The sequence below is a fragment of the Cololabis saira genome, chromosome 17 (assembly GCF_033807715.1).
Source record: "Cololabis saira isolate AMF1-May2022 chromosome 17, fColSai1.1, whole genome shotgun sequence".
Classification (NCBI taxonomy): Eukaryota; Metazoa; Chordata; class Actinopteri; order Beloniformes; family Belonidae; genus Cololabis; species Cololabis saira.
The window spans coordinates 13,832,567-13,858,150 of NC_084603.1; the positions used below are offsets into that span (position 1 = coordinate 13,832,567).

Genomic DNA, 25,584 nt, shown 5'->3' on the forward strand with positions numbered 1-25,584 from the left:
TGAAAGTCCCCCCCAGGGGTCCCCCGGCCTCCAGATCTGGTTTCCTGTCTATACCCTGTGGGCCGAGGTCCCTGTCACACAACACATTTGGACGGACCCGAGTGAAGTGTCGGAGGGACGACGGCACGCAAACCTCAGACCGGTCCTTTGGTGCCTCTATAAGGCTCTTCAGAGAGGAGGAGGTCGTCGGCGAAGGTCGGGACAGAGGAACTTGCGTAAAGCTCCAGGAAGTCATGCCTGCAAGAGGTTGAGGAACAACTACTACCCACTACGGTCTGGATCCAGACCTGCAGGTCCTCTACAGACCACTAGGGTCCAGATCCAGACCTGCAGGTCCTCTACAGACCACTAGGGTCCAGATCCAGACCTGCAGGTCCTCTACAGACCACTAGGGTCCAGATCCAGACCTGCAGGTCCTCTACAGACCACTAGGGTCCAGATCCATCCATACAGTCCGGTTTGGTCTCCAAAGTTAGCTTTCCCATCACATCAGAGCTTCACTCATCTTTCGGCTTGGCAGAACTTTCTCAGGAGGTTTGGACAGGTTTGTCAATAATGACGGTAAAGTAATAATAATAACTAGCATCATAGTGTAGCATAAGCTAAGTCAGTCGAGCTATGGCAGGTTAGTGTGATTGACATGAGGTGGGCGTGTCCCAGCCGTCTCTGGTCCGTTTCCAGGCCTCAGAATCTGTGGATGACGTCTTAGAGGGCTTTTCCACCAAACCGGTTCCAGGGCTGGTTCTGGACCAGTCCTGGTGCGGGTTCAACTTGTCATTACGTCGCTGCGTTTGCGTGAAAGTTGCAGCAACAACAAGGTATCTGCTCTAACAGGACTTGGTCCACGTAGCTCCTCCGTGGACACATCTCTAAAAGACAGGTTGTCTCCTCCTCCCATGATGCTTTGCTGCATCCAGATTCATTCTTATTTGAAAATGTCTCCGTCTCCCAGTCTTGCTATTGCCGTTGGTCTGAATAACTCTGCCCCCTCCGCTTACGTAAGCGGTTCTTTCTTCTAGACCAGGGGTCGGCAACCTGCGGCTCCAGAGCCGCATGCGGCTTTTTCAAAAATGTTTGACCTTTGTTTCTTCTTTTTTTTTCTTCTTTTTTTCCTTTTTTTCTCTTTTTTTTCTTCTTTTTTTCTTTTATTTCTTCTTTTTTTTCTTTTTTTCTTCTTCCTTTTTCCTTTCCTTTTTAATCTCGACATTTCGACTTTCTTCTCAACATTTCGACTTTTTTCTCAAGATTGTACTTCAACATTAATCTTGAAATTTCAACTTTTTTTCCGAAATTGTGACTTTTTTTTCGACATTTCGACTATTTTCTCAACATTTCGACTTTTTTGTACGAAATTTTGACCTTTTTCTCAACATTTCGACTTTCTTCTCGACATTTCGACTTTTTCCTCGACATTTCAACTTTTTTCTCAAGATTGTACTTCAACATTAATCTTGACATTTTGACTTTTTTTTCTTCAAAATTGTGACTTTTTTCTCAACATTTCGACTTTCTTCTCGACATTTTGACTTTTTTCTCGACATTTCGACTTTTTTCTCGAGATTCCGACTTTTTTCTCGAAGTGCATAATAAAAAAAAGAAATCTTCCCCCAGTTATAACTGATATAGATACATGCAGCATGTGTTGCCTTCATTCTAAGGCTTATACAAGACCTTTCATTTTTTGCGGCTCCAGACATATTCGATTTTTGTGTTTTTGGTCCAATATGGCTCTTTCAACATTTTGAGTTGCCGACCCCTGCTCTAGACCAGCAAAGAGTTGGTGCTACCTTGGAACCGGTTTTTCTGGCCCAATTCTTTGTCAGTGGAAACAGAAAGCCCGGTTCCAAACTCTGCACTGGAACCAGAACCAGCTCTGGAACCAGTTTGGTGGAAAAGCGGCATCAGAGGGTTCATCCAGGTATAATCTGTAATCTTGGACGTGTCCCGAGTGTCACTCATCGTCGGCGCGTTGGGAATCACTTCCTGTGAGGAGATTTAGGCTCTGGCAGCCTGTAAACCGGCCCGAACCTCAGCTCCTGGTGCTGTTTACGCCGGTTATAAATACACGAGGCTGCGAGTGCGGGGAGTGTGTTGTGTTTGGCGGGAGCCGAGTCATAACTCACGCTGTTTACTTGATCCAGACGGCGACCCGCGCATGGCGTCCAGACTCCGGGGCTAAAACTGTCCTCTGAATCATTTCATCTATTTTCAGCCTCGGTTCTGTTGCTGCTGATAACACCACGGTTCTGGAGAGATGTGAGGCCTTGGTTGGGACCGGTTCTGTGTCTGAGCTCATGATAATCCTTCACGGTCTCACCCTTAGGATCGGCAGATACTCCTATTGGCCCTCAAAATCCTTATGGCTGATTCTTGTCTTTCAATACCCAGCATATATATATTTGAGCAGTCTTGTGCAAGTTCATACTTCTCATGAACTAGTACAAAGTTCAGTTCACATAGTTTAATAATGAATAGTTCAGGTTCATAGTTCACCATTTTCACTTTGAACTAGTTCAAATTCAGTTCATTTCAATATTTTTAGGTAAGAAGTACAAATGAAACACCACTCTAATCCTAAAACTGTTCACTGTAAACAATCATGTATTGTCGTAGTGGGTTTTCAACTTTACTCAGAGGCTGTAAATCTCCAACAATGTAGTCCATTATCAGTTTGTCTACATGTTGCAGGTAAATCAACCCCCTGAAGGTGCAGCAGTGGGACTGGGGTCGTTTGGGGCTGTTGGGTCTTCTTGGTCTTTCCTGATCACTTTGTTTGATTATCAATCAGGTATTTTCTCACACTGGACGGATGCTTTAACTCCACATGACGTTTCAAATGTGAAGTTGACGAGGAAGATGTTCGGACTTGTTTACTATAGGTGGACATCATTTGCACGGAAAGGTGAGATTTTGACCGTCAGACTCTTTGGGAGACAATACGTAAAATTCCTGCAGATAATGATAAGCGGAGGCTCATCTGACGGCTCGCTGACGCTGCGTCTGCAACGTCTCTCTCTTCACTGGTCATGTAAAGACTGCACCGGGCTCGGACCAACGTTGCCAAGACAGCTGGTGCCCATTGTTTTGCTTGTGCGTGCACTACATTGTGAGTAATGTAGTGCGAAATCGTTATCTCGTCATTTTAAATGTGCCGCCCGCTGGTAAAATGTATTCCGTAAAATAATTGGAAGTGAAGCTGAAACTCACATAATGTGAACAGTTCAAATTCCAGTGCGTTATCTTCAGAATTAACAAGTTCAAGTTCTTTATTTGCAAATATGTTGCGTTCAGTTCAATGTTCTCACAAAAATGAACAAGTTCAATGAACGCGTTCACTTGAACTCGTTCATGCGCAACACTGTATTTGAGAGGAATTGTAACTTTAAGGGAGAGAAATGCAAATTTATATTGATAGCAAGCCTTCGGCAAGCTGTGGAGAACATGAAACAGTGGTACTGAAACCTGGTAACAGGATTAAAGACTAGGGCTAGTAGAGTTTGACAGGAGCTGTGACGTTCTCAGTTGTGTTTTTGGAAGTTTTTGTTTTTTTGCACAATATTTGTCCTCATCTCTTTGATTCACTGTGACCGGAAAAGAGGGAAGCTAAACAAAGTGTCAACTAGTGCTCTCAGGGGGGTACTGCACCGCGGCGAAATGGAGTGACAGAAAAGTCCGAAGGATTCACGACGGCGTCACGGCAACGGCATAGGCTCTGCATTGGTTTAACGCAGAACCTTAAATCAGGCTTAAGTCTGTGAACTTTGCCCCAGAGCTACTCATCAGCCATTGTCCTTCATGTTATCAGACAGCTCTGTATAGTTCTGATACAGGTCCACAGGTGTCCTGAGGAGAAGGGGAGGGCTAGTGGGAGCAGAGCGTCTTGTTTTCATTCCTCCAGGGAGATTGTGACTGGAGCGGCCTGCCAAGCCGCTCTGTCAAGGTCAGATTGTAGAATCAAAAATTGCATTTGGCTCAGGCAGACTCCAGTAATTTTCCATCTGCCTTAAGTCTCTGGTTCATCAATGGTGACTCCAAACAGACGAATTTGTGGTCAACCCTACCTTCCAACTTCTCCAAGGTCTTTTCCATTTTGCCAATGAGATCAAGGGCCGCAGCTAGCCTGCGATTCTGCTCAAGAATCGCATCCAGCAGCCCTGCTAGAAATAAGCCTAACATTCCTAAATCTAATCAAATTTGTCTTTTTATGAGCAAAACATCTCAGCCAATGGAGTAAGAAAGATGTTCTTGACCAGCAAAATAGTTAAGATCAAAAAGACAGTCACTAAGAAATTCAGAGCTGAGGTTGAGGTTGCCAGAGCTGGCTGACACGTTCCAGCCCAAACGTGATGTAAAAACCCGCTGAAATAATGAAAAACCTGCCGGAATCATACATTCTCTATGTTAAAACCGTCAATTATTAAATGCGGAATAAATTTAAGTAATATGCAAATGAAGCCAAAAAAGATTTCAGGCTCCAAAGACTACTATTGAATTGAGTAGATTAAGCAAATCAAATATCATGTTGTGAATTGGAAGGTGGATTAAAGAGATGACATCAAACATGACAATGGAAAAGATAACTGTACATTATTAGACGGAAGCAACATGTCTTTGATGACATCTGGAGACCTTTTATATGTGTTTTAAGACATGATACTAATGTTGGTAACTTACTTCAGCAGGAGGCTCAGAGGGAGTAGAATGTCCATGTGGGGTGAATAATAATATGTATAGAATATAATGGCCTGAAAAATATTCTTGAAATACATCAATGTCATAATTGATCTCAGTATTTGTATGCATGTATTTGTATGTATGTCTGTATTCAGACGGGCATGTATATACTGTATATCACACCCAGGGTTGTATTGTTTTTTTTTTTTTTTTTATTAATATTATTCTAACCTATTTTTCTTATACCAACTTGGAGAAGGGACACGGGGATGGGAGGGAGAACGGGGAGAAAAAGTTTGCTTTGTTGCCGGTAACAGTGACTGATGTTTGACTTGTTGGAAACTGCAAACAAAAATCTAATAAATACATTAAAATAAATATCATGTTGTGAAAAGGTGAGTCTGATTCGAGCTCCAGAGGCCCGGTACGCACCGCTTGACATTTGACTTTTATTTCTTTAAGGACAGAGAATGAACCCAAGATGTTTCATGTTTTTTGCCTCAATTTTTGCATTTCACTTCTGAAACACCTTCCAAAAGAAGTTAGAGCTGCAAAAGTCCACCATGGACATCGCATTTCAGCTAAAATCCATGGTGGACGTCCCACTTCAGCTAAAGTCCACGGTTCAGAGGGCCCTCCCTGAGACACTTTTTGACGTGTCCAGATTGACGCGGGAAATTCCCGTCTTGCTGCTGGTTTAACGGCGGCGTCCTCAGGGACTCGCTTCAGCTGTCCTTGGAGACGGATGATGTTATCAGACCGAGATGTAACTCGACCTCGGCGTTCGTCTCCAATGTTTTGGGAGGACGTCTTGGCTCCGTCTCCGCCGCCGTCCCTCTGATCAACCTGGGGTCTCACTTCCCGTGGACCTCGTCCTAAATCATATCTGCAGCTGTTGTCACGGGAACAGGAAGCTGCTCGGAGCCTGGTGGTGTTTCTCCTGCAACTCTCAGTGATACCGAACCACTCAGGGATGAGTTTACTACCTTTTACTGTCTGATTAAAAATATTTAAAATACTCGTTAGAAGAATTAACAAATCAGTTGAAAGATGTAAATTATTGACTTGTGATCACTGAAACTGGAACCTCCTGTGTGATTCTTGTTGTGTTGTTCTCTCAGATGTAAGTAGCTTTGGATAAAAGCGTCTGCTAAATGACAGTAGTATTAATAGTAGTAGTAGTAGTTGTATTAATAGTAGTAGTAGTAGTAGTAGTAGTAGTATTAATAGTAGTAGTAGTAGTAGTAGTAGTAGTAGTAGTTGTATTAATAATAATAGTAGTAGTAGTATTAATAGTAGTAGTAGTAGTAGTAGTAGTAGTAGTTGTATTAATAATAATAGTAGTAGTATTAATAGTAGTAGTAGTAGTAGTAGAAGTTGTATTAATAGTAGTAGTAGTTGTATTAATAATAATAGTAGTAGTAGTATTAATAATAGTATTAATAATAGCAGTAGTAGTAGTAGTTGTTGTATTAATAGTAGTAGTAGTTGTATTAATAATAATAGTAGTAGTAGTATTAATAGTAGTAGTAGAAGTTGTATTAATAGTAGTAGTAGTTGTATTAATAATAATAGTAGTAGTAGTATTAATAGTAGTAGTAGTAGTAGTAGTAGTAGTATTAATAGTAGTAGTAGTAGTAGTAGTTGTATTAATAATAATAGTAGTAGTAGTATTAATAGTAGTAGTAGTAGTAGTAGTAGTAGTAGTTGTATTAATAATAATAGTAGTAGTATTAATAGTAGTAGTAGTAGTAGAAGTTGTATTAATAGTAGTAGTAGTTGTATTAATAATAATAGTAGTAGTAGTATTAATAATAATAGTATTAATAATAGCAGTAGTAGTAGTAGTTGTTGTATTAATAGTAGTAGTAGTTGTATTAATAATAATAGTAGTAGTAGTATTAATAGTAGTAGTAGAAGTTGTATTAATAGTAGTAGTAGTTGTATTAATAATAATAGTAGTAGTAGTATTAATAGTAGTAGTAGTAGTAGAAGTTGTATTAATAGTAGTAGTAGTTGTATTAATAATAATAGTAGTAGTAGTATTAATAATAATAGTATTAATAATAGTAGTAGTAGTAGAAGTTGTTGTATTAATAGTAGTAGTATTAGTAGTATTAATAATAGTAGTAGTAGTATTAATAGTAGTAGTAGAAGTTGTAGTAGTAGTATTAATAGTAGTAGTATTAGTAGTATTAATAATAGTAGTAGTAGTATTAATAGTAGTAGTAGTAGTAGTATTAATAGTAGTAGTATTAGTTGTATTAATAGTAGTAGTAGTATTCATAACAGTAGTTGTAGTAGTATAAGTTGTATTAATAGTAGTAGTATTATTAATAGTAGTAGTAGTAATAATAGTAGTAGTATTAATAGTAGTAGTAGTAATAGTAGTAGTAGTAATAGTAGTAGTAGTAGTAGTAGTTGTGTTAATAGTAGTAGTATTAATAATAATAGTAGTAGTAGTAGTTGTATTAATAATAATAGTAGTAGTAGTATTAATAGTAGTAGTAGTAGTAGTAGAAGTTGTATTAATAGTAGTAGTAGTTGTATTAATAATAATAGTAGTAGTAGTAGTTGTTGTATTAATAATAATAGTAGTAGTAGTAGTGGTAGTAGTAGTAGTTGTTGTATTAATAGTAGTAGTATTAGTAGTATTAATAATAGTAGTAGTAGTATTAATAGTAGTAGTAGTAGAAGTTGTAGTAGTATTAATAGTAGTAGTATTAGTAGTATTAATAATAGTAGTAGTAGTATTAATAGTAGTAGTAGTAGTAGTATTAATAGTAGTAGTATTAGTTGTATTAATAGTAGTAGTAGTATTCATAACAGTAGTTGTAGTAGTATAAGTTGTATTAATAGTAGTAGTAGTAGTAGTAGTAGTTGTAATAATAGTAGTAGTATTAATAGTAGTAGTAGTAATAGTAGTAGTAGTAGTAGTTGTGTTAATAGTAGTAGTATTAATAATAATAGTAGTAGTAGTAGTTGTATTAATAGTAGTGGCAGTAACAGTAGTAGTGGTAGTAGTAGTAGTATTAGTTGTATTAATAATGGTAGTAGTAGTACTAGTAGTAGTATTAATGGTAGTAGTATTTTAAGGTTACCAACAAATCCTTAAAAAAAATGTACTTTTTCAGGAAAGGTGTAAAAATCCCTTCTAGTCTTTCTTTTTCTAAACATTTGAATCATTTTCTCATGTATTTATCTGAACGATGAGATCCTTTGCCCGTCTTTGCTCCTCAGACTCAGCCTTTCGTGGAAGTTTGTATGTTTTTCAGATTTGAAATAGATAGAAAAAGACAAATTTTACCAAATAAAGTGAATGTTTTGGAAGAAATTAAACATCTTGGGTTCAAATTGTCAAAGTAAGTATAATGCTGCACCACCTTTACTGAGTTGAGATTGAGATATTGAGAAAAAAGGGGCCTCTTAAAGCAGCAATCAGCCCACTGAAAACAAATTTAACCAATACAGCTCTAAATATAAAAAAATAAAACAGCTAGTAGACGCCACAAGTTCATTATGGGTTGTCAACTAATTTTGACTGGACTTTACTAACTCCAAAACAATATTTTGTTTGCATGAACAGATGTTCCAGTTGGAACAACTACATTGGTGATTTTGAATCATACGATTTGATTTTATAGTTACTGACATTTGAAAAACAGGTGCAACTACAGACAAGGAACCTGTCTTCTCTCTCTAATACACGTTTAAATTCCAGGAATACACGAGGGGGCAAAGATTAACGCCAAACATTCGGTGGCATGCTGGGTAATGTAGTCCTTATTCCAGACTCGTGGGTGCGTTCTACAGAATAAATAACTTCACAGTATTTGCATTGTATTCTTACATTAAAAAACGATAACGTTGTATTTGCTGTTTGTTCAATATTTGAACAATAAATGTATTATCTCAGTAGTGGAACCGAATTGTTACTTTACGGGGACTACATTTCCCATAATGCACCAGGTGCAGCTGCTAAGCGCCGTCTGGTGCGGACGTGTTTGACGGCTCCTCGTAAATGGGGTATCGATGTCCCGCTCAGTTTCTGCTTCACGTCGTGTATCAAAGTCCCAGATCGAAAGTGGAGTTTGTTTAACAGTTTGTTTGATGTGTTAATTTTAAACACAAAGCCTGTCACGTGTTCGCACCGACAACTCCTAGAACACGTGAAAGAGTAGAAAGTCTTTAGCGTGAGGTGACCTGACCAAAGATCCTGAAAGAGAGGGAGGTCTCCCTCTGCGAAAAAACATTAAACTTTGTTGTGACGGGGAAAAACAATAGTTTAAGGCAGGAGGCTTGACTCAAACATTTCTAAAAAAAATAGTTTTAATATATATATATATATATATATATATATATATATATATATATATATATATATATATATATATATATATATATTTTTTTTTTTTTTTTTTTTTTTTTTTTTTTTCAGTTATGAGGACCAGTTACTTATTTAATAATGAATGTTCATTTCACAAATAAAATGAAAGGTAAATAGAAATGTCCGAAAAAAGAGTAGGCTGAAGCCAAGGGCTTATTATAGCCTATCCTGTGCAGTGTATATCATTCACACAATATGGCATCCGATGGATGATAATACACAAATAAGAAAATAAATATATAAAAAGAAAACAAAGAGAAACTGTCATTGCATTATATTATATAAAAATAGTAATACCAATAATGCAAAATTTCTAAACAATGTACCACATGCAGTGTTTTAACATCATGTTTAAGGTGATGAAAGGACCTTTTCTCTGTTTTTCCATCCTGTTTACGTTATGTGACCTTTTCTGCCCAGTCGTTGGCTGTCTGTCCGGTCTGGTTGTTGTACCTGTCCTGTAACCCAAATAAATGTTAAAACCATGAACAATAACGTTTTTTTCAGTTAAGTTAGATTTTTTTTTCTGTTTAAAACAAACACCTATTTACGAAAAGCATAAGATTTAAAAATACGGGACATTTTCCGCCACCCGCTGTCCCACCCAGCCGACCTCTGTTGACACTGAAAAGCTGTGTATTTCCTATGTATGTAATTCCTATAATAGAGCCTAAATGAAAACACAAAGGGGAATTAAAGCACATTTATTTATTTTAAATATTTTCAGTTTATATACAGACTGGTTGTCTTCAAGTGAGGCATTTACATTTTCTTTTAATTTGTCCTTTTCACTCATGTGGCTCTCTGGTATTGATGGCTGATGACACAGACACATGTTTTTGTGCTCCATCCTGCTCCTCTTTAAGAAAGTAGATTCCCATTTTTAGAGATATTTACACGAAGTCTTTGCTTTTTTGGCAGAAATATCTTCTCTCTCCTTACATCCATCCATCTCTTTTTTTTCTAACTTTATTGAAAAACCGCAGGCATACAGACATTCATTTTGTACATAAAATAAAATCTTTCTCAGTGTAGATATTTACAATTGTATAATACAAATATTAAAACATAACAAAAAAAAAATTAAAATAAAATAAGGCACAAAATATCTCCTTATTCTGGAGTTACTGAAAGTAAGCTATTAAAGTACAGCAGTGTTCGTTCACTTTTCTTATTTGACATTAGCTCTAAAGTGTTTATATAAAAGTTTAATTACACTGTAAATATATCAAAGTTTGGAAGGGACTTGGAATATGATTATGGCTTACAGTTTAAGATTAAGATTCCCAGAATATTCTAATTTTTTGAGATAGGATATTTGAGTTTTCTTAAGCTGTAAGCCATGATCAGCAATATTAAAATAATAAAAGGATTGCAATAGTTGATTTGATTTGTAATGAATCCAGAATGTATGACATTTTTGTTTTTGTAATTGCATTACAGAAAATCACAATATTCTAATTTTCTGAGACAGTCCTGTACACTGGGAATCTAATTATCGTACAACATAAAAACATTTAAAAAACTCAAGGGCCATCTCATATTAAATCATATATTTCAAGTAAAGAAAACAGTTTAAGGGCTTTATTGTCTTTAACAAGACTCAAGGACTTACTTAAGAGCTTTAGCTCATTTCTCCAATGGGTCAAACACGGTTTGATCTTAAGATATCTACAGGACTGTCTCAAAAAATTTGAATATTGTGATAAAGTCCTTTATTTTCTGTAATGCAAATATGTCATACATTCTGGATTCATTACAAATCAACTGAAATATTGCAAGCCTTTTATTATTTTAATATTGCTGATCATGGCTTACAGCTTAAGAAAACTCAAATATCCTATCTCAAAAAATTTGAATATTCTGGGAATCTTAATCTTAAACTGTAAGCCATAATCAGCAATATTAAAATAATAAAAGGCTTGGAATATTTCAGTTAATTTGTAATGAATCCAGAATGTATGACATTTTTGTTTTTTTTAATTGCATTACAGAAAATAAAGAACTTTATCACAATATTCTAATTTTCTGAGACAGTCCTGTACATTTGTGAATGAAGAACTTTAATAAACTAAACTAAACCAAAGTTTGCTCCCGTTGTCGCCTCTAACCTCGCGAGAACTGCAACCTACGATACAGCAGGTGGCAGTTCTCGCGAGGTTAGTGGGCAATTCAGTTTGCAGTTAACTACTTTTTTAGTTAACTAACTAACTAACTAACTAAAAAAAATAATTATATTATAAAACGGGAAATTTACGGGGAAAATACTAATAAGGGGAAAGAGGGGTAAAATACGGTGGTTTCCCGGCCAAAACGGGAGCTTTGACCTGATCTCGGTGAGGGATGTTGCAGTGTAGTGAGGCGTCGCCCCCAGAAGCGATCTCCGCCCCTAAAGCGCTGCCGTCGCGGCTGCAGGACTGACCGTCAGGACTGACCGTCATGATGCCAGCGGACGGACCCATGTCCTCCCTCGTGCAGAGGATCGCCCGGCAGGCGCTGGCCACCTTCCGGAGCCCCGGGGACGGCTCTGCCCGCTCCTTCCTGGAGAACCACGACAAGCTGCGGGGCCTGATGACGGAAGTGCGGTCCTCGGACCTGAATCTGGCCGCTGACGCGCGCCCCCGCGGCGGCAGCAGTACCAGGGGCGGGGGCGCGCCCCGGCCGCCGGTCTCCTACATGCACATCTGCGAGACGGACCACTTCAGCATGGGGGTGTTCCTGCTGCAGAGCGGAGCGTGCATCCCCCTGCACGACCACCCGGGCATGCACGGCGTCCTCAAGGTGCTGTACGGGAAAGCGCGCATCCGCTGCTTCGACCGGCTGCAGCTGCAGCAGATCCGGCCCATGCACGAACCGGGATCGAGCATGCATCCTCTCCCCGAGGTCCCCGCGGCCCAGGTGGGCGCCCTGCGGCGCTCCGTGCTGCGCTCCTGCGCAGACTACACGGAGCTCAGCGGGCCGTGCGTGCTGGAGCCCGAGCGGGACAACCTGCACCAGATCCACGCCGTGGACGGCCCCGCGGCCTTCATGGACATCCTGGCCCCCCCCTACGACCCGGACCAGGGCCGGGACTGCCACTACTTCAGGGAGGTGGAGGTCGGGGGGGTGGAGGTGCAGGAGCAGGGCCAGGAGGTTTGGCTGATGGAGATCTCGCAGCCCCCGGACTTCTGGTGTGGAGGGGAGCCGTACCCGGGCCCCGAGGTGCAGCTCTGATCCCCCCGGGCCCCGAGGTGCAGCTCTGATCCCCCCGGGCCCCGAGGTGCAGCTCTGATCCCCCTGGGCCCTGAGGTGCAGCTCTGATCCCCCCGGGCCCCGAGGTGCAGCTCTGATCCCCCCGGGCCCCGAGGTGCAGCTCTGATCCCCCCGGGCCCTGAGGTGCAGCTCTGATCCCCCTGGGCCCTGAGGTGCAGCTCTGATCCCCCTGCACACAGCGGTGCAGCCCTGGTACCCCGGATGCATCCCGGTCTCCGACCCTCTTTGGGTCATAAATCCGTTTTTCTGCTGCAGAGGAAGTTATTGGGGTCAACTTGGAGCTTTTGGAGACCGTCACGCACCCGCAACCCCGACCTCGGGCTCCAAAGGGGATCCGGGAAGCAGATATGTGCAAATATCTGTTATCGGAGGGGACTTTTATCTCACATGGAGGAATATTTGATTACTTTGAAGAGCTTTTATCCACAAATCCAGTTGCCACCACCAAGAAAAAGCACCCAAAATAACTTCGGACCCCCATCCAACCCGTTTATGGCAAATTCAGAAGGAGACCAGTCATGTTGGGACAAAAATGTTTAATTCAGGCACTAATTTCATTCCCGGTTCCCGGAGGTGCGCTCTGGTCCCCGGACTGGTCTCGCTGGTGGAGGATCTGGACTATATCTGGTCTTTTTTGGGTCATGAATCAGTTTTTCTGCTGCAAAGGAAGTTATTGGGGTCAACTTGGAGCTTTTGGAGACCGTCACGCACCCGCAACCCCGACCTCGGGCTCCAAAGGGGATCCGGCGACCAGATATGTACAAATCTGATATCGGAGGGGACTTTTATCTCACATGGAGGAATATCTGATTACTTTGGAAGATATTTTATCCACAAATCCAGTTGAAAAACCACCCTGGACTCCAAACTCGACCTGTTTATGGCAAATTCAGAAGAAGACCAGTCATGTTGGGACAAAAAAGTTTAATTCAAGCCCTAGTCTCCGACCCTCTTTGGGTCATGAATCAGTTTTTCTGCTGCAAAGGAAGTTATTGGGGTCAACTTGAAGCTTTTGGAGACCGACACGCACCCGTAACGCCGATCTCGGGCTCCAAAGAGGATCCGGCGACCAGATATGTGCAAATATCTGATATCGGAGGGGACTTTTATCTCACATGGAGGAATATTTGATTACTTGGAAGAGGTTTTATCCACAAATCCAGTCGCCACCACCAAGAAAAAACACCCAAAATAACTCCCATCCGACCCGTTTATGGCAAATTCAGAAGGAGACCAGTCATATTGGGACAAAAAAGTTTAATTCAAGCCGTAATTACTTCCTCCCGAGTCTGTATTGGATTTGGCAAGCCTGCATCAGAACCAGGACTGTTTTTAAGTTGGCTTAGAGGTGTTGAAGTTGTGATACTCATGGTCCCCCGGGGATGCGCCCCAGATATGTACAAATCAGATATCAGAGGGGACTTTTATCTCACATGGGGGAATATTTGATTACTTTGGAAGAGGTTTTATCCACAAATCCAGTTGAAAAATCACCCTAGACTCCAAACCCGACCTGTTTATGTCAAATTCAGAAGAAGACCAGTCAAATTGTGAATTAAATGTTTAAGCACTTTAAACTTTTAAGCAAAGCATTTTGTTTTTTGATATAAAATAAATACATGTCTATGCAGTTTAGAAGTTTTGGGGATGTCCCTTTTTTTTTTTTCTTGGTGCCTGCACTGCTGAAATCGGGGTGTCGTAATTTGGCTAAAAGGAGGTTCCTGGTCCCCCCCAGGATGCGCCCCAGATATGCACAAATCTGATATCAAAGGGGACTTTTATCTCACATGGAGGAATATCTGATTACCTGGAATCCACAAATCCAGTCCCCACCACCAAGAAAAAACACCCAAAATAACTTCGGACCCTTTTATGTCAAATTCAGAAGGAGACCAGTCATGTTGGGACAAAAATGTTTAATTCAAGCCCTAATTTCTTCCCGGTCCCCGGACTGGTCTCGCTGGCGGCTCTGGTGGAGGATCTGGACTATATCTGGTCTTTTTTGGGTCATGAATCAGTTTTTCTGCTGCCGAGGAGGTTATAGGGGTCAACGACACGCACCCGCAACCCCGACCTCGGGCTCCAGAGCGGCGTACTCCCCCGGTATAATTCAGCCCTGAAAGTTCAGATGAAGAAGATGATGATGATGGAAGTAAAGCCAAAAAATACAAAGATGATGGAGATGTGGAGTACTACAGGCAACGAATAAGGAGATGGAAACGGCAGCGACTTCGGGAACGGGAGCAGAAGAGAGAAAGAGATGAGGAGCTTACAGATGACAGTCGCGCCTCCGGGGAGCAGATATGTACAAATCTGATATCAGAGGGGACTTTTATCTCACATGGAGGAATATTTGATTACTTTGGAAGAGGTTTTATCCACAAATCCAGTCCCCACCACCAAGAAAAACCACCTACCCCAACAAATTTGGAAGAAGACCAGTCATAATGGGACAAAAATGTTTAATTCAAGCCCTAATTTCTTCTTCCTGAGTCGGTATTGGATGTTGGATTGGATTTGGGAATCCTGCATCGGAACGAGGACTGATCTTTTTAATTTGGCTAAGAGGTGTTGAAGTCGTGTAAAAGAGGATGCGTCGGCAGTTGGCCGTTCTTGTTCACACTACACGATCATTTCAGTCTCACAATTCACTCCCGGGAGTCGCACCAAAGACCCTTGAACATGTCCAGACCCTTGAAGGAGTGAGTGTGATTGACGGGTCGGAATAACTCTGGAGGAGAACCGACAACCTGTGGTAAAGGTTGCTCGTGCTGCCTTCAGGGCGCGTCTGGATTTCCCGGCTTTTTTAAAGAATTTGGGTAATTTTTTGGGGTCACGTATGAACTTGCACGGCCGGAGCCGTCACAGACTGTTGGTGTTGGAAATGAGCAGTTTGATGGACAATATTTATTCTGCCGCGTGTTTTTTCGCGTCGTCCAGGCGCTTTTCTCGCGTCCTCCAGGTCGGAGAACCGGACTTTGAGTTAAAAACATCCCAAACTTGCAGGTTTCCACCCCTCAGGGACTTTTCTGCACCGAGTCCATCTGTGGGTCGTGTCGTCATCGTGAGGTCGTGTTCGTGCGTTGTGTGACGCCAGAGTATATAGAGAAATAAAATGTTTATCGTCGCGAAAATAAAGAGCATGAAAGTGTTTTGGCTGCAGTTTGAGGCTTGTTTTGTTCACACTACGCAACTGACGGGGCTTTAAAATGACTTTTAATCAGAAAATATATAAACTTTTATCCTAAACAGACAAGATGTCTGAAAGAAAACGTTAATTTTAGGAGTTTGATGGCGAAGCTGGGATGGTGTGAAGTCACGGCCGTGGAGCACCTCCTCCTCTTCTTCCTTCAGGGGTCAATTAAACATCGTTACCTTGATGTTTTGTAAAACTTCTGACCTAAAACAGTTTTGTAAATAACAATAATCTCTCATTATTCTCACATTTTGCAAATAAAGATCCTTTTGGAGGTCTCAAGTGATCTCAAACTACGTTGTCAAGGCAACAAAAGGATGCAGCCACCGAACAAACTGGCGTTGAAATGTCTCGGCGCTCGTTTTTTCTGCACAAAAACTCAGCAAAACTTCAATAAGGAGCTTTTTTTCTTCCAGGTAGACTTTTATTTCACATTCGTCAGGTAGAAATGGTGCCGACACCACCCGTCAACGCCGCCCGAACCCCAAACTATCGATATAAAATAGCAGATTATCAGGTTACAGTCTCACCAAACAGAAGGTTTAACCCCGCCCCCTGTTTGTGATGTCACAGACTCTCGTCCTTCACTCTGGCACCTTCGGTGTTTAAACCATCATCTGAAATCAGTTTGTTTTGTTTTTCAACATCTGAAGATCCGCCCACAGCAGAGATGCCCCGCCCCCTTCACCAGCTGCTGTGAACAGAGCTGCGAACATATGGTTGACGAGGGGGGCTGTGCTTTTACCAAAACATGGCACAGAAGTGTAATTAAAGTACAGAAGTAGAAAAATAAAAAAAGTGTTAATCCCTCATTTAGAAATCAACAATATTCACAGTTTTTGTCACCATTAAATAAAAATGTAGAGTTAACTTTTACATAGAAAAACCTGAAACAAGGAGTTCACATGTCGCCTCTGTAGGTCATTTAGGTTCATTTTCAAGCAGCACAAGGGATCTTTAGGGGGGGCCTAGGCTGCTTTTACAACACCTCTAAAAGGTGCCCTGACCTGCCCCCCCCCCCCCCCCCCCTGGTCTCTCCAGCTGTCTTCAGAGCTTGAACCTCGGAGCTCAAAACGGCTCCCCGACCTTCAGGAGCCAAGATGAGGTCATTTAAAGGTTCATTCTTCTCATAAATCTGGTTTAATCCTTCTTTGTGGGACACGGTTCCCCCGAAAGTCAAAGACAACCGATGTCCAAAGACGCTTTGTTGTTGTTTGCCAGAGAGACTGCAAACCAGCAGGGTCCTCCAGCTCCAGCGGGCCCCTGTGGCCCCTATAATAATATTATTATTATTATTATTATTATAGAGGGAATGCGCATGACGTCACACATGCGACTTACGAGTTTACGCTGAGTGGCAGCGTAAACTTTCAGTTTGAGCAACTGGAAAACATCTAAAATGGGAAAGAGCTGTTGTGGGATCGACTGTACTCATAGATTTTGCAAGAAATCTGAGTTATTGTTTTACAGATTGCCGAAAAATAAGCTTAAGAGAGACAAATGGATCGCTGCAATTCACTGAAACAACTGGATTCCAGACACCGAAACGTGGTATCATTTTGTATCAGGTAATGTTGGATTTTTGGGTAGCTAACGTTAAACGGTCAAATCATAAAGTTCGGTGTCCTCATCACTTTAATTTCACCAACAAATCCTGCCTTGAAGTTGGACCAAGCGTCAAGACTTTTGTAAGCTTTCAAGCTTTGCTTCGTGTATTTCCCCGGCGTAGAAATTAAGTACATATAAATATCAGGAAACTGGATTCGTGGCCAAATATTAATGTCCATGGACCACTGGTTCTTGGTAACTGTACCAAATATTAATGTCCATGGACCACTGGTTCTTGGGGTAACTGTACGGGTTATTGTCAAGTCCGACTGACGCTAATTTAAGCCCATAATCGTCTGTTATCCCGTCTTCTCCACTAGTTGCAGACATTTCTGCCACTCAGTGCGAGTAAGGGGGCTGGTCCAGTGGGAAAGTGACGTCAATGCAGACCCTCTATATTATATTATTCCCCCTGATAGGAGTAAGAGGCTGTATTTTAACATGAAAACTCCCGCACACCTTCTCATTTGTTTATTAGGCCAACGTTTCAGTCATAGATCTTTTTCAAGGCATCAAGCAGATCGGACAAAGAGCTAGTCTATTATAGGCTGGTAGGCCTATGTGATCCAATCAAAAATCAATCAAAAATTATACTGTATAAGATCAGAACACTTAGATGGGATTATTGCTCTTCCCTCACTGTAATTATTTTAAATTGATTGCAACCAAGATTGACACTTTACAGGTATACTCATCCTCCCTTTCTAATGATTATACTTTTGGATTTGATAATCGTTGATTTATATATTTGACACGTACACTTTGTGAGTGTTATCTTTTTTACCCTGTGTTTTGGTGATGCTTACTGACTGCACTTTGGTATGTGAACCTGTTAAATGTGCTCAGGTGTTTGTTATGAATGATCATGTGGCGGCGCCTGATTGGATCACATAGGCCTACCAGCCTTTAATAGACAAACTCTCTGTCCGATCTGCTTGATGCCTTGAAAAATGTCTATGACCGAAACGTTGGCCTATAAACAAGTGAACAGTGAGAAGAAGGTGTGCGGGAGTTTTCTTGTTAAGTTTGGCTGCTGCTTTCCTCCTCCAATGCACCTTTCTGCAAATCCAGTGTGCAAAAAGTTTTCCACTTCGAACATTTAAACATGAAAAACTTACGGTGGCTGAGACCCGCCATTGCTGAAAATAAAAGTAACGCTGCAAACAGAAACAAATGCCGCTGCAAATAAAATAAACGCTTAGTAAGCAAATAAAATAAACGCTGCAAACAAATAGAAACGCCGCTGCAAATAAAATAAAAGCTGAAAAAAATATAAAGAAACCCCGCTGCAAATAAAATTAAAAAAATGACGCAAATAAAAAAGCCCAAACGGAAGTGAATTACCGGGGACTATTTTTGCCGATACATCAGTGTTTTTATGTGAGAGAAGAACACTAACCTTTTCACTTATTTTCTCGTTCGTTGTTCTTCTTATTCCTCGCTCTTCTTATTTCTTCCTTTTCACTTACCTCCTCTTCGTCTTCTTCTTTTCCTCTCACGTATAAAACACGCCGGTGTATCAGCAAAAATAGTCCCCGGTAATTCACTTCCGTTGTGGCTTTTTTATTTGCGTAGTTTTTTTTTTATTTGCAGCGGCGTTTCTTTATATTTGCAGTGTTTCTTTTATTTGCAGCGACGTTTCTTTTTATTTGCAGTGTTTCTTTAATTTGCAGCGGCGTTTGTTTCTGTTTGCAGCGTTACTTTTATTTTCAGCAATGACGGGTCTCGGCCACCGTAAAAACTCCTTGAACTGAAGCCGGATCGGCCTCAGCTGTAGGCAGCAGAACCGGGTCCTGCACCAGACCTGAATCCCTGAGAAGCGCATTAATGTCCGACCCTGTAGAGATAGAGGTTTCACTATTTAGCACACGCACATCCAGGTCTTTACTGGGTGTCAGGAGGCTCGGGTTTGTCTGCTGGTCCCAGTGGGGGGTCCGAGCCTCTGGCGGGGGGTTATTAGGACGCGGCGGTCTTCTTCTCCTTCTGCCGCAGGTGGATCTTCATGTGCCGTCGCCGTTCGTCGCTGCGCGCGAACCTCCTCCCGCACTGCGCGCAGGAAAAGGGCTTCTCCCCGGTGTGCGTGCGGATGTGCGTGGTCAGGTGGTCGCTGCGGCTGAAGTTCCTCATGCAGATGCGGCACTGGAAGGGCTTGTGGCCGGTGTGGATGCGCAGGTGGCGGCTCAGCTCGTCCGAGCGCGAGAAGCGCCGGTCACAGCTCTCTGCTGGGCACGCGTACGGCCGCTGGTGCACGGGGGTCTTGCTGGGCCGGTTCGGATACTTCCGGGGCCTCAGGATGGGCCTGAGGGGGAGGTTGTGGTGGCCGGGAAAGGCGGCGACCAGCGGGCCGTCGGTGGCCGCCGAGGGCGCGCCGAGTGTGAAGTTCCTGATGGTGTTGAGGGGCGTGAGGGGCGGGGGCCCCCGGAGGGGGTCCAGGGGGTACGGCAGGGACTTGGGGGCCCCCTGGGGGCCCCGGAGGGGGTCCAGGGGGTACGACAGGGACTTGGGGGCCCCCTGGGGGTCCCTGGGGCCGCCCTGCGGGTAGAAGCCGCCATAGTCCGGCACCAGCGACAGCAGCGCCGCGCCGTCCGCGCACGGCTTGGGGGAGCCGTAGTTCTGGGGGGGGTGGTAGGGGGCCGAGAGGTACCCCCCCACCCCCGGGTCCTGGTACATGTCTGCCCCGCACGGGTAGGGCGGGTTTGGGTGTGGGTGCGGGTGAGGGTGAGGGTGGGGGGGCGCGTACATGTGGCTGAGGTCGGGCTGGCCGTGCGCCATGGCGGCGTCTCCGTCTCCGCCTCCTCCTCCCGCGTAAATACTGGGCGACTCCGCAGGTGACCCGCACGTGGTGTCCGCGCCCGCCGCGCTGATGACGTCACCTGGCGTCCACGGACCCTCCGAACTCCCAGAATCCCCTGAAAACCTGCTGCCGAGCGCCGCGGGACGCACGCGTAAAGTTGCCACGTACTGCGCCAAGTCGCCCAGTTCAGGTGTGGCACTTTCTGGAAACTGAAGATCACCTGCAAAACACAAACACGCGCACTGTTAACGTCACGGCAGGTGCTTCAATCCTGTGGGTGTCCTTTATCTCTATTATAATAATAATAATAATAATAATTAAAACTGCAAGCCGCGATGAACGGGCCCTCGCACTCATGGCTTCCTGTTTGGTTTCGTTCATGGCACCAAGAGACTTTTCTTTGAGTTGCGACATGATACAGGTGTGTACAGATTTTCGTGCATGTACGTCAAACCGTATTGTGGGGCTTGAGGTACGAAGTTTTCTAGGGGGCGCTGTTGAGCCATTAGGCCACGCCCATTAATGCAAACCATTAAATATCAAATTTTTCACCAGGCCTGGCTTGCATGCAAAATTTGGTGACTTTTGGGGCACATTTAGGGGGGCAAATGGGCCCTCATTTTGACGGAAAAATAAAAACGACACACACATATACACACACATAGCCACACAGACATATACACACACACATACACACACACATAACCAAACAGACATATACACACACATAGCCACACAGACATATACACACACATAACCACACCGACATACACATACACACACACATAGCCACACAGATATAGGCAGATACACCGGCTCATTCACCTGCATGCTGGCTCTGTAGTTTTGGGGGTTAGTTAATCGCGGAAGCTTAGCTCAGATTGTGATTGGATCTCGGGACCTGGGACGGTTGCTGCTCGTGTTTCTGCCGGTTCTGTTTTTTTTTCTGCAGATTTCCATTGCTAGACGTGTGCCTCCATGTGTGTCCTCGCGTCTCAGATTAGCAGCGGATGTCACCCCCCCCCCCCCCCCCCCCCCTTCCCAAAAAAAAAAGGCTTTGTATGTGTATATATATGTATGTGTATGCGTATATATATATGTATATATATTAATGAGATAAATATATTAACAATGCACATATATATGCCTTAGGTTCTTACCAGCATGGTATATTAACCATTAATACGTGTGCAGACAAGGAAAAAAAAGGAAAAATAAAAACGAGGAAAATAAAAACAAGAACTCCTACAGATACAATAGGGCCTTCGCACTGTAAGTGTTCGGGCCCTAATAATAATAATACATTTTATTTATAGACCGCTTTTAAAAGATCTCAAAGACGCATCACAGACACAAAGATAAAACATCGATCAAGAAAATTTAAATTAAAAACTACAGGATAAAAAAGATAAGATAAAGGATAAGAAACGAATCACACATTAAAAGCTGTTCTGAAGAAGTGAGTTTTGAGATGCGATTTGAATTATGAATAATTATTAGATTTGATTAGATTCAACTTTATTGTCATTGCACATGTCGAAAGTACAGGGCAACGAAATGCAGTTAGCATCTAACCAGAAGTGCTTGTGCAGTGAAATAAACACAATGCACAGCATATATATATACACACACACACACACACACACACACACACACACACACACACACACATATATATATATATATATATATATATATATATATATATATATATATATATATACATATAATGTATGTACACAGTGCAGATTCATAAATAACTATTGCTACAAGGTGCAGGTCAGATGAATGACAATATATATCACGAACAGATGAGATGTGATTATATGATTTACACAAAATTGAATTACAGTATATATATATATATATATATATATATATATATATATATATATATATATATATATATATATATATATATATATATATATTATTTTATATATATTACAAAAATGTTCTGGATTCATTACAAATCAACTGAAATATTGCGAGCCTTTTATTATTTTAATATAGCTGATTATGGCTTACAGTTTAAGATTAAGATTCCCAGAATATTCTAATTTTTTAAGATAGGATATTTGAGTTTTATTAAGCTGTAAGCCATGATCAGCAATATTAAAATAATAAAAGGCTTGCAGTATTTCAGTTGATTTGTAATGAATCCAGAATGTATGACATTTTTGCATTACAGAAAATAAAGGACTTTATCACAATATTCTAATTTTCGGAGACAGTATATATAATATTATAGTTTCTCCAAAGTTTCTCCAAAACTTACCGTCCTCATCCTCCCCCACCGGTTCCTCCTTAAAAACCATCGCTGCCCCTGATTCCAGCCCCCTCTCCTCCGCAGCATCAGGACCAGCATCCATGCCGCGCAGAGACGCGGAAACCTCGTCCACCACTTTCCCCGCCATCGTGCCCGGCTACGGCTCTCATTTCCCATCCTTTCATCCGCCTCTCACCTCTTTTAAATAGCTCTCTGGAGGATGGAGGATGCTGCACGGATATACTGGGAATCCTTGGGTGTCCCGTGACGTCATTGACCAAATATGGACCTGACCTGAAGAGCGCTTGAGCTGCAGACATGCGCGCAGAGGATGCCGCTCGGAAAAAAACATTATATTGAAGCAAACTCCTGCGTGAATTAGTATTTTGGGGTTCCTTTAATGGCTTTGGTGCGTTTTTGCGCGTGGTCGGCGCTGCATTCAGCGCCGACCACGCGCAAAAACGCACCAAAAGCCATTTGGTGCGTTCAAAAGCCATTTGAAATGTGTGGGTTCTTCCATCACTCGGAATTCCGGTCACACTTTCTCCATAAATGGATTCTCCGGCGAGGTGACGGGCTGATTCTGCGTATATGGCTCGGATCCGGGTGTTTTTGGCCAGCTGAGCTCCATCACTCACGACCGGAGGGGCCATTTGTTATCCGTCCTGCCCTGTCAGGACCAGACCTGCGAGCTGACGGCGGCGCTTTGTGGGGACTCGGAGATGGATGGGGTGATTAGCGGGAGAATTATAATTCAATCCTCTACCTTGGGAGGATTTTCGCTCAGATTGATAAATTAATGCTCAATTGGATCATGATTGAGTTACTGGCGCGGAGGAAGAAGCCGCCTGGTCCTAGTCCCAAATACCAAATATCTCCTCTATAATGACGGAAAGTCGTTTTCCTCCCAGAATCAAACAAATCTCGGTTTGAACTGAGTTTTAAAGCTCAATAAAGGAACTTTTTTAACCGCCATTTCTACCTAATGGTCGAAACATCAACATATAAAGATTATTTTTACGCTTTGACGTCAATAGAAATTTCCCATCATGTTGTTTAAGAAAAACAAAATCCCATGATGCTCTGCTTTTACTTTGATAGTTTATATCACAAACAGAAAATCCGAGTTGTTTCTGGAATTTTTTCATAGCTTTGGTTTTAGAAGTTCTGTTGCAGGACAGATCTCGCAGCTTCATGACTGAAACCAGCTGATAACAGAAAGGTGAAGACCAAACCCTGCAGCAGCAGCAGACTTAGATACTCCAGGTCTCATTGATTCCTCTTTCAGGCCCCAAAACTGTAAAAAGAGTAACATATGTCTCTTCGTTTAAGGCCTTAACCCCGTAAGGATCATCATTTCAATCCAGATACAGGAAAAAACGTATAAAGTAAAATTTTCTGGTGAACGAGACACAAACTAGGCTTTTACAAATCAATCTCTCTTTTATTTTTGTTGTTTGTTCGTCCAAATTAATTAAAAAAAGTAAAGAAAGGGATACTTTTATTTGTAGTTTGATCACAGCTGCACTAATATTTTATCATTGAAAGCATTTCTACCTCTTAATTACAACTTTTCTCTAAAACTGTATTCATATAATTTAGTAATTCACATCTAAACTTAACCTGGTCTGCAGGAAGGAAGGACTGAAGGACTCAAACCTGGTTTAAAAACTCATATTTACTCCATCGGAGCTCTAATTACAATTTTGACCTTTAAAAACTCAGTATTTTTTCTGACTGTATTCATATCCTGAAGTTCATCCTAAACCCAACCAACTAGTATCTGTAAAAAACTTTTACACTCAAAAGGTAAAGTAAAAGTCCTGGTGTTGACGAGACACAAATCAATCTTTCTTTATTTTGTTGTTTTTTTTTGTATGAAATGAATTTTAAAAAGTAAAAAAAGGAAGACTTAGTAGTTTGATCACAACTACACTAATATTTTATCATTGGCAGCATTTCTACCTCTTAATTACAACTTTTCACAAAATTATGTGAAACTGTATTTATATAATTTAGTAATTAACATCTAAACTTAACCTGACCTGGTTGTGACTGAAGTCTGAAGGAGTCAAACCTGGTTTAAAAACTCATATTTACTCCAACATCGGAGCTCTCCGGCCAATAACAACTTTTACACCATTTCAAAATTCAATAATTGTTATTTTTCTGACTGTATTCATATCCTGAAGTTAATTCAGCGTCAACATAACCAACTAGCATCTGTAAAACACTTTTACACTCAAAAAGTAAAGTAAAGGTCCGGGTTTGCACGAGAAACAAACTGGACTTTTACAAATCAATGTCTCTTTTATTTTGATGTTTGTTCGTCCAAATGAATTTAAAAGAGTAAAAAAATCAAGACTTTTATTTGTAGTTTGATCACAGCTGCAAGAATATTTTATCATTAGCAGCATTTCTACGTCTTAATTACAACTTTTCACAAAATTATGTCAAAATGTTTTCATATATTTTAGTAATTAACATCTAAACCTAACCTGATCTGGTTGTGACTGAAGTCTGCAGGACTCAAACCTGGTTTAACAACCAAAACTCATATATTTACTCTTCGTCGGGGCTCTAATAACAACTTTTACACCATTTAAAAAAAAAATGTCTAACTGTATTCATAATATCCTGAAGTTAGTTCAGCCTAAACTTAACCAACTAGTATCTATAAAACACTCAAATGGCACACAAGGCCGGGTCTCTGACACAAAGACGTCTCCAGCTTCTGAGTTTGGACCATTTTTACTGTTTAAAATGAGAATCTTTAACAAAATGCTGCAAAACTTTAAACACACCGACAAACCAACCAAGGAGCGACTGGAGAGGAAAAGGAAGTCAAAATAAATGAATGCAACTAAACTATTAAATCTTCCTGCACACAAATGTGACCCCCCCTTTCTGAAGTCTGATTTTCCTTTTTGTTTCTTCACTTTTTAAATTTGGTCATTTCTGTCACTAAATTTAGAAAAATGATGCCTAAACTTCACAAAACAGCAAATTCAGAATTAGATAATTAATCTAAAGTACTATGTTTCCAGGGCAAAATACGTGTCAATAAAACAACCTTTTCTTCTTGAGAAGATAGTTAAAAGTGTCCTGGAGGTCTTGTGGGGAAGGGAAGTTCTCGCGTTCATGAGATAATATATCTGAATGTGGAAGTGCTGTTTCAGCAGCGGGATCGTGGGTGTTCAGGGCGTGAAGGGAGGCGTTTGCGGCGGCGTTTGATGTGCTGCTGGCGGTGTAGCGTCCTGCAGCCGCGGCTGCAGCAGAGCAGCGCCGCCGCCGCCGCCATCGCTGCAGCTCCACCGGCCTTTCAACGCCCACAGCTGCAAAAATGTTGGTGTGTATTGTGTGGCGAGCCGCCCACCCTGTGGCAGATGGGGGTTTGGTTGGTC

At 41.7% G+C, this 25,584-nt stretch overlaps 2 protein-coding genes across 2 annotated transcripts; one reads left to right on the forward strand and one right to left on the reverse strand.

The window, feature by feature from the left end:
• Positions 1 to 11,449: 11,449 nt before the first annotated feature.
• On the forward strand, positions 11,450 to 15,464 carry LOC133463945 (2-aminoethanethiol dioxygenase-like). The gene has a single exon (XM_061745768.1). It carries the CDS (start codon positions 11,501 to 11,503, stop codon positions 12,272 to 12,274), a length of 774 nt encoding a protein of 257 aa, XP_061601752.1. The 5' UTR covers positions 11,450 to 11,500; the 3' UTR covers positions 12,275 to 15,464.
• Positions 15,465 to 19,073: 3,609 nt separating this feature from the next.
• On the reverse strand, positions 19,074 to 22,328 carry LOC133464106 (E3 SUMO-protein ligase EGR2-like). The gene is made up of 2 exons (XM_061746091.1): positions 22,190 to 22,328; positions 19,074 to 20,131 (listed from the first exon to the last, which is right to left on the reverse strand). The coding sequence occupies exons 1-2, from the start codon at positions 22,326 to 22,328 to the stop codon at positions 19,074 to 19,076; spliced, it is 1,197 nt and encodes a 398-aa protein (XP_061602075.1).
• Positions 22,329 to 25,584: the final 3,256 nt, after the last annotated feature.

Excerpts from the sequence above, each read along its gene's own strand:
- LOC133463945 (XM_061745768.1), top strand. The coding sequence starts at position 11,501 with ATGATGCCAGCGGACGGACCCATGTCCTCCCTCGTGCAGAGGATCGCC.
- LOC133464106 (XM_061746091.1), bottom strand. The coding sequence starts at position 22,328 with ATGGCGGGGAAAGTGGTGGACGAGGTTTCCGCGTCTCTGCGCGGCATG. Across the intron at positions 20,132-22,189 it reads GGTGGGGGAGGATGAGGACG|GTGATCTTCAGTTTCCAGAA; the intron begins GTAAGTTTTGGA and ends TGTGTTTTGCAG.